This window comes from Manacus vitellinus, unplaced genomic scaffold (assembly GCF_001715985.3).
Source record: "Manacus vitellinus isolate BGI_N305 unplaced genomic scaffold, ASM171598v3 scaffold_7_pilon, whole genome shotgun sequence".
Lineage (NCBI taxonomy): Eukaryota > Metazoa > Chordata > Aves > Passeriformes > Pipridae > Manacus > Manacus vitellinus.
The window spans coordinates 10,943,843-10,956,340 of record NW_021940813.1 but is presented as its reverse complement, the minus strand read 5'-3'; the positions used below and the strand labels follow the sequence as shown (position 1 = coordinate 10,956,340).

The window sequence follows — 12,498 nt, the reverse complement described above, 5'->3', positions numbered from 1 at the left end:
GAACATGGATCTTTTGGTAGATGGGTAAGAATTTACAGTGTCAGACTATTAGTGGAAAACAACTGAGTGGAGCATTAAAGGCAATTCCAAGTCCTTCATATTTTAGGGAGGGGGGAAGCAGAAGAAACGTTTTTATAATCTAATTTCTTTGGGAGTTTCATAGTGGCCAGATAGCTGGAGAGGAAAACCATCATGCACTTCTGCAGCTCTGGAAAAGATCTAAGATAATAGGTTATGGACATCAAAAGCTACATGCAAGCTCAGCATGAGTTGAAGTTTAATTTTTCTTAACCTCAGTTGCAAAACCAGGAGGGTTTTTGTTATTTTATGTTTGAATTATGTTTGAATAGCCTCATGGCTATTTTGCTGACACTGTAAAAATAAAGGTTAAATAACAGCACTTTCAAAATAGTGAGCAACTCAGCTAATTTCCTGATGAACCACAGTATTTTAGCCCTCGGTACTTCCTTGGCTGTACTTTTGCTTCTAGGTGAGTAAAGCGAGTATTTTAGACAATTTCTATTCTAGATGGAAAAATGAAGTAGTAGCTTTCCAGTAGGGAGTTAAGGTTGTTGCAGCCTGTTGCATATTTTGTAAAGCTGGCATATGGGGAGAATCATGTAGACTTAGAAATTAATTTATATTTTACTGCAAATAATTTCATGATGAAATTATTTTTTTCTTTTTTGATTACTCTATGAATGTCCTACTGGGATTGGCCTTTTCAAGTTAAATCACTATTTAGACTTATTAGCTACACTTTTTGAAAATGTGTATTGACTGTGAGCAGTCAATTCTTAATATTTAATTTAATTTTTAAAATTCCAAAGTTATCTGTCAAATATTATTGGCCTCTTTTTTTCTGTTGACTAATAGACTACAGGCTAATTAGGAAGAAGGCTTTTTGCAACGTCAAATAGCAAATAAACAAGGTATTCTAGAAAACTGACATTTTCTTCCTATCTGATCTTCAAGAACTTTCTTAACATGACTATATATATAAGAAAAGTGAAGCAACAATTACATTGCTTGGCTTGGTAAACTTGTATTGTCTTTTCTCACATTTTAGCCAATACACTATTAGTTAATACAAGATAATACTAACTAATATCATTATACATGTTTCTTCTTGTTCATTTCAAATCCCAGCCAGTAATTCAGCCCCAGCGAGGACATGTACTGTCTGACATCTAGCTTAATGGTCTAACATTCTGAAAGAGTAGCAAAGCACAGCAGGAGAATAAGTAAATTTATACAGAAGCTGTTTGGAAGGATGCACAAAATTGTATCAATAGTCAAAGTTGCCAAGAGCTTGTATTGTTTACTTTCACAGTTTTCTTGCACAACTAGCTAATCTGAATAATCAGGGGAAACTACCATGCCCTCAACCCCTTAGTTCTTATTATAAATAGCAGATACTATGTTAAAAATACCATTTCTAGTCACGTTCAATTCCCTTCCTCCTGTAGAACAAATGGCACGAGCTTTGACCGTGTTTCGGAGACTTTGCGCTCCATAAGTTGCTGTCAGCTTTCTTCTCTAACCTCAGGTGTGTGCTACCTATGACTGCACCCCTCCCTGTATCACCCACTCCATGTGCAATGCATAGCTGAGATTAGACTTTGGTCTCCAGTTTTATGGAAGGAATTTTAAAGAGTGACTCAGATACACGAGAGTTAATGAATGCTCTGACTGAAGAAGTTATTTTCTAAAATTCCCACCCTCCATTTCTTTCCATGTTAAACATGCCTGCTCCATTGACCTTCAAAAGTACATGTTCACATCTGACTCCACTGTCCCTTTGAGTAAGACTCATAATCCCCTCATCTCCTTTGCCAAGCCTTTAAAAAATAGTGAAAAATCCTATGCACTGTTAGCAAAAGACATATTTGTCTAAAACTGCTTTGAAAAATCATGAGTTGTATTGCAAAACTTCACAAGATGAGAAAACTGAAAAGACAAGTCCAGTAGTAGTATTTTTATTCTATTCCCATTAAAAGATCTGTTTCTATAGTCTTTACTACCATTGATTTGGTTGAATATTGCCTATAAAACCTGTGTCAAGAACTTTCATTCTGTAAGGTCTGTCTCATATATAGTATTCATGTACCTGAGAAGCAAAGTAACATTCAATTACCCAACCAAATCTAATTATCAGCACCAGTCATTTATTTTATTTCCCAAACACTACCAGAATTCATACATGCTATATTAGTTTCTGCTTGATAATATGCACTCCTTCATCAGCTTAATTACTTCAGAGAGAATATGCTTTCATTTCTTTCAAGTGGAGAAAGCCACAATACATGTTCAAGGTCATTTTGTATGTTTGTTTCTTTTAAATCTTCTTAAGAGCTAAGTCAGCTTGGGTTTGATTACTTCAGGAAAGTTCTCTGTAAACAGAGTACTATTTATATCAAAATATGGTGAAATTCAGAAAAAAACCCTAATCTGTCTGTTTGAGACAGAAAAGGAAGAATTTGCTCTTACACAACTAAACCTGACCATTTGAAGTGCCTGCTCCAAGTCAGAAGGGGCTGATGATTGGTTCAAAACTAATCTGGCTGCTTCTTGGCTGGGGCTGAATCACCAGCAGTGCCACAGCATGCCTGGGGAGCAGTGGCTTTCCCCTCCCTCCTGACCATCCCAGCTCTGCTCTGCATGAGGGCAGGGCTCCCTCCTGCCACAATAGCTTTGCTTTCCCTGCATGGCAGCAAGTCCACCCACCCAAGTCCTGCCAGAAACAGCCTGGATGTATGGAGCTGATCAGAGCCTTTCCTGCCCTTGCCTCTGAGGAGCATCGGCAGCTCTGGCCTAGCAGGACCAGTTCTCAGATGAGGGGTATGAATCCAAATTAAGCCAACTGTCCAGGAAGGCAGAAGTACCCACATTTAACTGGTTTTTTCCTTGTTTGGAGTATCTACCATTACCTTTTTTTCCTCTATTGGTTTTAGTTTGCATTTATAAAAAAAGTTAATGGTAAATAAGATGCTTTAATAGCATCCAAAAAATATGATATCTGTGTTTAATCATAACCAATGCCAGTTAATGTATAAATTGGATTTTATATTCAAAACTTGGTGTTAAATACTCCCTGTAAAATATAAGCATGCAAACACAGAATTCAGCCTAAAATGGAGTATTTTCACCACTATGCAGATAAATGGGTTCTCAATTTCTGTTTTAACTTGCAAGTGTCTTCACATTCAATTTTTCCTTGTTGATAAACATTTCAAAAAGCATCATGTTTGAAAACCTGTTCCATTATTGCTAAGTTGTAACAATCAATCACACTGTGGGGCAGCAGGTAGTAGCATATCCTTCCAAAGCCTTGCTATAACTTTTCCTGCTGTATCCCATCAAATCTCATCTAGACAAATACCTCCGGTGAAATCCTAGCTCTCTTTCCTGACAACAGATGTCATCCTGCTGTTGAAGCACAGCTACACACCTTTGAAACAGTTTAAATTCCTATAGGGGCCTTGGCACCAAAAGCAGAACTATTATATATGAAGTGTTTAGCAAGTGGCCATTTTTTTCCATGAATGATCAGTCCAAGTTCAGCTGTGGTATCTAAGATTGGTATGCAGAGATATAAGATTGATTAAAAGGCTTTCTTTCATTTTATGGCAGGGATTCTCCTGGGAAAAAAAAAAAAAACAAAACCAAACCAAAAAGCCAAGTCAGAAAACCTTTCGTACTTACTTCGTCCACTTCTTCAGGTGTAAGTTCTTTTCTTTTATGAGGGTGGCCTGCACCAGGTTGAAATGCACCCATTGGGATGTTAATATTAGCCTGTGAGAAGGAAATTGAGATGCCTATAATGGTGACTGATAAATAAATATACAGCTGGTAAATGATAAAACTCAAAAAGATTGGGACAAGTGTATAGACACTTTTGTGGTTTCTGAGCACTTATGTCTTCAATGCATGCATCATCACACCACTCCTGTGGGAAAGACAAGTGCTTTCATCTCCATTTTAAAGGCAGAAAATAAAAAAAACAAATCTACCTAGAAAGCTTTTGAAATTCTGCGTTTTAGACTAATGCTTCCTGATTTTATTGGACTTTAAATGAGTAGTAGACACCAAAGTGTCTTTAGGCACCTGGGTCTGTTTCTATTTGGTCAAGGTCAAACAGAAAGCGAGTGCTAAAAGCAACACTTAAGTGCAAATCACCCAAATCCTAATACCACCCAAATCACTGGACCATTCTCCCTTCCCCAGTGACACCAGTTTACACCACAATTAATCATAGGTAATTTGGAAGTAAAGCCTGCCCTGAATCAGCTTAAGCTGTGAGTGTTTAAAATGTGATTTTACCAACAAACTGCAAATGGTTGAACCAGCTCCAACACCGGGCAGACCACTAGCCCCTGGCTTTAGCAAACTCCCTCCAGAATGATGCTCACATAACTGCATCAATCTGATTTTTTGTCTGGAGCAGAAAGCCAGTAGCTATAACATAATTGGTGCTGACAAATAGATACCTTAAAAGTAAAGATTTTTGAGAAAAGAATGGCATGAAACACTGCTTAGGAAAGAGCAGCTGAAACGTATCCATTTCCTGGTGTGACCCAGCCCAGATTATTTTAAAAGTCAAATGGCATGATCAACTAAATGCACAATCTATACCTAGTCTTCTCATGATCTCAGAAGAGAAGCTGCTCCTAGGAAATGTCATCAAAATATCATGACTCCCACTGGTAAAACCAGGGGGTGAATCAGTAATGTTACAGAGCAGAAATGGAGAACCTTCTAACAGTGAGCTGTGTTCTTGTAGTTCACCATCTGACTGATTTGCACTAAATGAAGATAAATAATCCCATCCTTCTGCCCAAAACATGGTCTTGCAGATCATGCCCCAGTTGGTCAACCACAGGAAAGCAGCCCACTGTTTCCAGTAACAACAACTGTTCTGACAGCTGTAATCAAATACCAAGTGAATTAAGAATCCACTTGCCAAGAAATAAGCACCTTTCCCCGTATTCTACTTACCTGTTTCCCATTATCGTATTTAGGCAAGGTGATGCTGTCATTTCAGTGGGGCTGCCAACTCTGCAGGATCATATAGTTTATAGACAACTGGGTATTTGTTTCATAAAGCTTTCTCACTGAGCATTAGTTTAGATATTGTGAAACCTTTCACCTGCACTTTGTAACTTCCCAGGGGACAGAGCATTTTCAGCCTCACAGTTCTCAACCTATTATTTCATTTACAGGTAGAAAAAAACAGCTTTGCTATTTTTAATTTCAAGCATCTCCTCCGCCAAGCTCTGGTACCTCCAGGCAACTTCTTTTTTTGGAATGTGAAACTTCTCTGCACTTTACAGCTCGCATGGTCATACGAGTTTGCAGAGTTGAAACTTTAAGAGCTGTCTCCTTTTGGAGCTCATCCTCAACTTGGACATTCCTTCCCCTTGGAGTCAATCAAAGCAGAAGCCAGACTCCCCCTGCACACCACAGCCCTTGCATTTCCTACTGTGACTGACAGACCAACTGTGACTAAAAATGGTTCAGGAAACAAAAATGAACCACTAAGTCCCAGGCTGCTAATTAGATTAAATAAACCACTCTTTGGTCTGCTTCAGCACTTTCACAGTAATCTGTGTCACACAAAAGCAGTTTGTACTATTTTATCTGCAATAAGAGCACTCAAATAGGAGTTTGGGCAAGACGTACGCAGTTATGACGTATTAACTTGGAAAAATGAGCATCCTTTAAGACATAGTTAAACACTGTCTGGGTCTGATAACACATACTATAAATTGAAATATTTCTAGTATGAAATGAAAGCATGACTTATTTCCAAGCCCTTCCTGATCAGAGGTACCAAGGTCCTAAGCTGTAAATTTCCCTGTTAATCCAATGCCAGTCCTGTCCCACAGCGGTGTAATGGGTGGGCCAAATTCAGTACACCAGTGTAGCTCTGCAAGGACTGTGTTGTGCTGCAATCAGCACAAGTCTGCAGTTTTGTTTTCAAAATACATTTCAAGGCTTTTGTCACCTGCCATCTGGGATGGAGATATGAACCTCAGGAATCTCTTCTTTGCCTGCTTCTCATCCAGTAAAGAGCTAAACAGGAAATTTTCTGTTCCAAACTCCTGAAATCCTGAATTATAATTGCTTTAGATAGACTTTCTAGGTGTGATTCTTATTTTTAACCATACTAATTAGGAAAACTATTGGGTTTGCCTCTTCCTTTTTTTTGGAAAGTGCCTACCATATTCTGGATGTCATTGCAGTTTTTGTAATGAGTAGGTATGTGTACTTGTGTCCTCTACTGAGGCCTTTCTGAACAGACCAAAGGAAAAATATCTGCAAGCATGAAATACAACATATATTGCTGCTTTGAATCAATTGAACTGATATTTAGAGATTTTTTTTTGTTGTTCTTCTTTCTGTTTAAGAGAGACAGGGTATTCAGATTAGGATACAACTCATGCAGCCATGCATGAGTTGAGGATTGTAATGGATAAGTTCTTCACAGCATCACAGCCACTCCTAGTGTCCAGGTGGATGATTAAATAAGCTGGAAAGACACTTCAGTATAAATACTTTTAATTAAAAAAATAAGAAAGGAGGAGAGGAACTGCAGATAAAATTTAATGGAATTCAAGAAAAAAACCCAAACCCACCAGAAAAACCAGGAAACCCCCCCAGCCTTACTTCTGGGGAAAACAGAGAGTGGTATTTGAATATAGAATAATTTTCAGCCAGAGCTGTACACAGCCTTTTACACACTGAGAGGGGGAGACCAGCAATTAATGTAACCAGGAATTAATAGTACTTTGGTCCATTATTGCCCCAAACTTGGGAACCAGTTGCTGCCTTTAGCTCTCACACGTCTATTTAGTGGCTTTTGGCAAGTGACGATTTTTGTGTAAATCTCGTACAGTCAGACAGAAGCCAGAGTACCATGAAATACTTCAGTTAGTAAGGTGCCATTATATTTCCATCACTGAAGCATGATTTATATTCTCCAGAGCATGTCATTCCTATTATAATAGCACACAATAACAAAGGATCATAATATATGAATCACAATGTATAAAAGTAATGTGACATTTTGAGTCATGGTTCTTACAGTGCTCAAAATGTAATAGGCATCGATTCAAGTGCAAGTGTCTCTACTGGAGCCACCTTTGACACAATGTTTAATAGCTATATTTTAAAGTTTGTGCTGTAGTTTTCCTCATGATTTAAATTACCTTTGCCAAAATGAAAGTTTCTTAAAACATTAAACTTAGTATTTAAACTTAATGCAGTTTTTAAATTAACAAGTTAGAAGCATTGTTTACAAGTCATCATAAAAAGAAAAAGCAATCTATCACTACTTCTTTAAGAAAAAAGTAAACCAAATTCATTCCTTAAAAATGTTTGTATGTGCCCATGGAATTTAAACATAAAATGTAAATACTTTTGAGCTATAAAATATCTGTATTTTTTCATTAATCATACAAACATTTCTATAGTCAGGGTAAAAGAGGGATGAAAATTTGAACTGAGTGAAATCAAAATTCTGACAAAATGGCAAAATTCTGCTAACTTCAACTGAATTAGAGTACAGTAATTTGCATGTCTGTTTCAGTACAGTTGATGATGATAAAGAGAATCTGCATTTTTACGGTATCTTGCAACTTCAGCATGCAGCTTAGCCACTGGATAATTAATATTGATACTCCAATCCATTGAATTAATATTATCTCAAGGAAATAGAGGACAGATCAGACTTTAGAAATTCCATTTTGTGTTTCTTATGTAAGGGAACCTGAACTTGTAAAATTTCATTGGAAATGCATTTTACAAAATACATGAAAATTCTGTAAGGTTCTTCAGTTCAGGAAATATTTTGGCCTTTTGACAAGAATCATTGACAGTTTGAGCTAAATACATTTTTCACGATGCTACTTTGTGATGATGGGATAATTCTCCAGCTGTTTCTTTTACAAGTATGGAACAACCTTATAAGCATTCCATCCTTATAAGCATATACCATTTGAAACGGCATGTGGTAGACAAGAATCTTTTAAATTAAAAGATAAACTTTTCTCTCATTTTACTCTAGCTTTTAAAAAAAATGCTTCTTAAACAAATATTGGAAGTTGTGGGGTTTTTTTCCTAAAGGAATGCAGACATGAAAAACTGTACAGTACCTATGCCATCTTTTTAGCCTATAATTTTTCCAGCATTGTATTAACTTTGTGGAAAATCTAATAGCTGCAAGAATTATTTTTACTTATAGTGCTGATCAATTACACACATGTATCACTGTGTTTTGCTTAGCTGATCCCCCAACAGGCATAACCTAACATTGGAAAGACTATGCACATAAGTGATCAATGAACCTACCTGATCCAGTTTTTTATGAACTCAGATCAAAAGATACTCTTCAGGTCACACTTTTCCACTGTATTCATATCTACTAAGCTTTTTACTTTAACAGAATAATCCCCAGTTAGCACATCTATGGTGCTTTGTCTGAGTAAAAATGCAGTTTGCAAAGCAATGGAGGTTGAGTTATTATTTTATTATATTAGAAACATAAATACTGTCTCTTACCTGAATGGCTTTGACATGTGACGCTGGCTGTTTTGACATTTTTAAGACAGAGGCTTATCCCTGCAAGCAAAATGGGAAAGTGTTACAGGCTCTGACATTCTGATAGCTAAGGGAGATAAGCTAGAACTTAACCCATGCTGCCTCTTGACAGGCATCCATTTCATCTGCCCATCTCCTGTTTCCATCTCACTTTCCAAGTTGCTTAGTTATTCCTTCTGAATATCAGAAGGAGACAGAACACCCGAGCTTCTCCAATTAATCTTTCATAGCCACAAATGAAGGTATCTCTTTCACATTAAAAACAATAATGAGTAGAGATAAGGAATCTCTCAAACCTTAACAGCATTGTAAAATGAGTAAGAACTACAGGAAGCATTTGAGGATAAACAATGTATGATCATCTCTGTCACAGTATGTATGTGGGAATTACTAAAACTTTCAGCTTAAGCCTTCTTTCAAATAAAGCATAACTTGCTAGAAAACATTTACAAATGCAGACATAACCATTTTCTGACTCTCAAATCCTTTAATGCCTGTAGACTGAAAATTATCAAGATGGTCAAACTGAAAAGTTTTCTTTGACAATTGCTATTGCACAAAGTGGCCTGTCTTCAAAGTTTTAGATCCTACAGATTCACAAATTGTCTTTAGCAATAAGATAAAAAATAACAGATTTTTCCATACACTTTTATGCAGGTGGAGAAATATGGACTGTTACACTATTACTATACAATAACAAAAGGAGATACACTGAAGTAAAAAACAATAACTTTTATTAGCAGAATATTTGAAACATCATCTCAGCCTTTTATTCTTTCACTGAGAACTAAGATTTTAACTGGACTAGACCTTCATCAAAGTCTGGTTATTTAAGCATTATAATACAAAGTAAGATAGTAATACTAAAAGCTGAGAAATTAATCAGAAAACTCATTGATCACAACCAAATTACATCATTTTTTCATACTATATTTAACCTGAGACAGGAAGAGAAGTAATGAGAATAGTGATAAATGATGTAGGAGAGATAGTAGAAACATACTGAGAAATTAAAAGTGTCAAAGACTTGGCTACTCCAAAGAGTATAAATGTCATGTGAGACAGTATCAAAAAAAATTATAGATAGGTTGGCTTCAACTTGGAATCTTAGCCTTTAATTGTATCACTGGGGTAGCATGGAAGACTTGCTCTTGCATATTCTCACATCAGCTTTAAATCTGTTTATGATGCCGAGCAGAATTAAATGTAAAAACGACCTGCCATTAGAGGTCTCCCTCTGGTCACATTCTCAGATGCAAAAGGTGCCGTCCAAGCCAATAGGGTGTTCAGTTAGAGGATGTCATCTTCATAAATGGCTTTGGGTTGAAGTTGCTTCGACTGAACTAATAAATCAGAAAAAATCCCATTGTGCAAAATAAAAACAGCACTGTTTTTATTTTAGACACTCTTCCAGTGAGTTTTAGATTGTGGTTTTACGTACACAATCTTAAAATCAGAGATAGTTTTTAAAACTTCAGAATTCACTTTATGGATGCAATCTTGGCCACTAAAGTTCATGACAAAATTCGAGTAGATTTCAAAAACACAAAAGAATTTACTACACTCTCTCTCCTTCCTTTTTAAAAATCTTTACTATGCATAGAAATAACTGTTCTGTTAACCAGCGACTGTCTTCCAAAAGAAACACTGAGCAATCCCCCAGTTTATTGGGAAGATAGGACTCATAACACGGAAAGCTTAATTAATTTTTCTTATCATCCTCTCCTCTTTCTAATCAAAACAGCAAATGGAAACAAAAGCACAGAAAAATGACATAAAACATTTTAAACCAAAGTGGATCTAATTCCCAACCACTGTCACAAAGGAATTCAAGTTAAGATATATTTCTTCATCTTGAATGTCTGTGCATTGCAAAAAACATTGATACACAGCTCTTGGGCCACCTAGAGATCAACAGGAAGGATTTACACTGAATCTCAGCTTTAAAACAAGCACAGTGTCAGTGTTCCTCAACAAGGTGCTCTGGGTTCACAAGCAGTCAGTGTTCAAAATTACTGCAATCAGACACCGGTTCCTAAAGAGGGATGCATGATACAATTGTGTAGGACTGCTTTTGGAGGAGGTGATTTTCCTACCAGATCCTGCTGTCCTCATTACCACCAGAGAAATCAGGACAACAGCAAACTACTGAGTAAAAATAGATCAACTTCTCTGGCTCTTTCCCCTTCTCTACCTTCCCTGAGTTTCCTTACAGAGTGATACTGACCATCAGTCACAGGAAAATAAACCTTATGTTTTTTAACAGCAGCTGTTACAGAAATGATTATTTAATTTTTATAAATTCCTTTGTTCTTTTGCCATATGTCTCAGAGAGAGAGTCAAGAGTGCTGCACTGATTGTATTAAGTTATTCCTGGCATTCTGATCAGCTCTGCAAACTTGAAAAAAAATCCCACTTCACCCTCAGTTCCAAGGCCGGATTTCACATGTAAGCAGGCAGAGAAATGCAGACACATGGAGCCTCTATTCCCTGGTGTCTTTTTGGCCTCCCCACACCTTACCTTTTACCTTTTATGGGCTGCATGCTGAGCCAAACTTAGAAAGCAATGGCAACATTGGTTCAGTCTGGAGCTGGGTAACGCTAGGCTTCCCTTGCAAATTCCCTTGCTTCACAGTGAAAGTACTTGAGCAGAACTACTTGTGAAATACAGGACTATTACAGTGAAATAAATCAGTGTTTTGAAGCGAGACTTTGTAAAACAAAGGACCTATCTTCTGTCTCTCTGCTAAAAATAATTTCTGACAGGGCTGCAGCAAGATAATAAGCTGACTTGTTCAATTTGCTTTAAATACGATGAGATATCATAATGCCATCTTTTGTAATCCACACAAGAGATGTACAGTAACACACAGACAACAGAAAGAGCCCTCCCCCTGCCCCAGCTGGAAGCTGTCCTCTCCCCCCATCGCACGCATGGCATCAAGCACTACGAGTATTTTGGACACAGAACTGCAGTGTATTATCTTATTAAAAGGCTTTGACAGGAACTACACTACTGTGAGATCCAGTGAGTACAGTGAAATAAGAGAAACCCCCACTTCACAGCTTTCAGCCTGTTACACAAAAACTTACTACATGCTCTAGGCAGATGTGGTCACATTTTCTGTAATACATACCTAATAATCTCTGCTATAGTTACCTGTTAAGCTTACAGTGAAAGAAACTACTCTTACCATCCAAACCCCCATGTAATATTTCACTAACAAACACAGAGAAAACAATAACCATCTACCTATGTAATACAGTATTCAATCTTATACACAGTTACACTTCTTATGAGTCACTAGGTATTTAAGTGACTTTCTATTTTAAATCTTTAAAGATCCCCACAGACTAAGAAGCAATAGTAATCTGCTCTGAATATGCTGATACGCTGCACGAGACATTAAAATAAGCAGAAACATACAATTATTGTAGTCAACTCACAGCAGTTACAAAAGAGTTTTCATAAGGGTCTTCCAAGTTTTTAATTGACCCCTTCAATATTAGCTTACTTATTTACTTATATAAGAAAAGTTCCAAACCGTCAAGTGAGTATGCACACCTTCTTTTGATGCTGAAAGAGGTACCTTCTTCCACCAGCTGAGGTATTGACTGTGACCCTTTTAATGTGTCTGAAATAGCTTCGATGCTTTCAGCCTGGACGGCACTCAGAGCTGCTCCAGCCTGGAGTGGGACTCAGCAGAGAAGCAAAGTGTAAAAGGGAATTCCTGTCATAGCTTCCAGTTGTTCTTCCTAAATATAGAGTTTGATTCACTCTGTAACTTGGTCCCCTGTGACACTTGACCATGGTAAAACCAGGGCTCAACTGTCAAGCAGGAGGTGTTGAAGGAGCACACCTTTGGGTCCTTTTCCTGCCCTCCCTCTCCCTGTCAT

General features: G+C 37.3%; 1 protein-coding gene across 2 annotated transcripts in view; it reads right to left on the bottom strand.

Annotated features, from left to right (window-relative positions):
- The window catches only part of SMPX (small muscle protein X-linked), a 41,257-nt gene extending 28,971 nt beyond the window's left edge, over positions 1–12,286 (bottom strand). Inside the window, exons 1-3 of one of the 2 annotated variants that reach the window (XM_008922347.2) lie at positions 12,167–12,286; positions 8,563–8,622; positions 3,706–3,795 (exon numbers count right to left, since the gene is read on the bottom strand). In XM_008922347.2, coding sequence (XP_008920595.1) covers positions 3,706–3,795; positions 8,563–8,601 — 129 coding nt within the window. In that variant the 5' untranslated portion in view covers positions 8,602–8,622; positions 12,167–12,286. Of the gene's footprint in view, positions 1–3,705; positions 3,796–8,562; positions 8,623–9,818; positions 9,918–12,166 lie in introns of those variants that run through there. The other variant, XM_018083994.1, reaches the window with a different exon arrangement.
- Between the last annotated feature and the right edge of the window lie 212 nt (positions 12,287–12,498).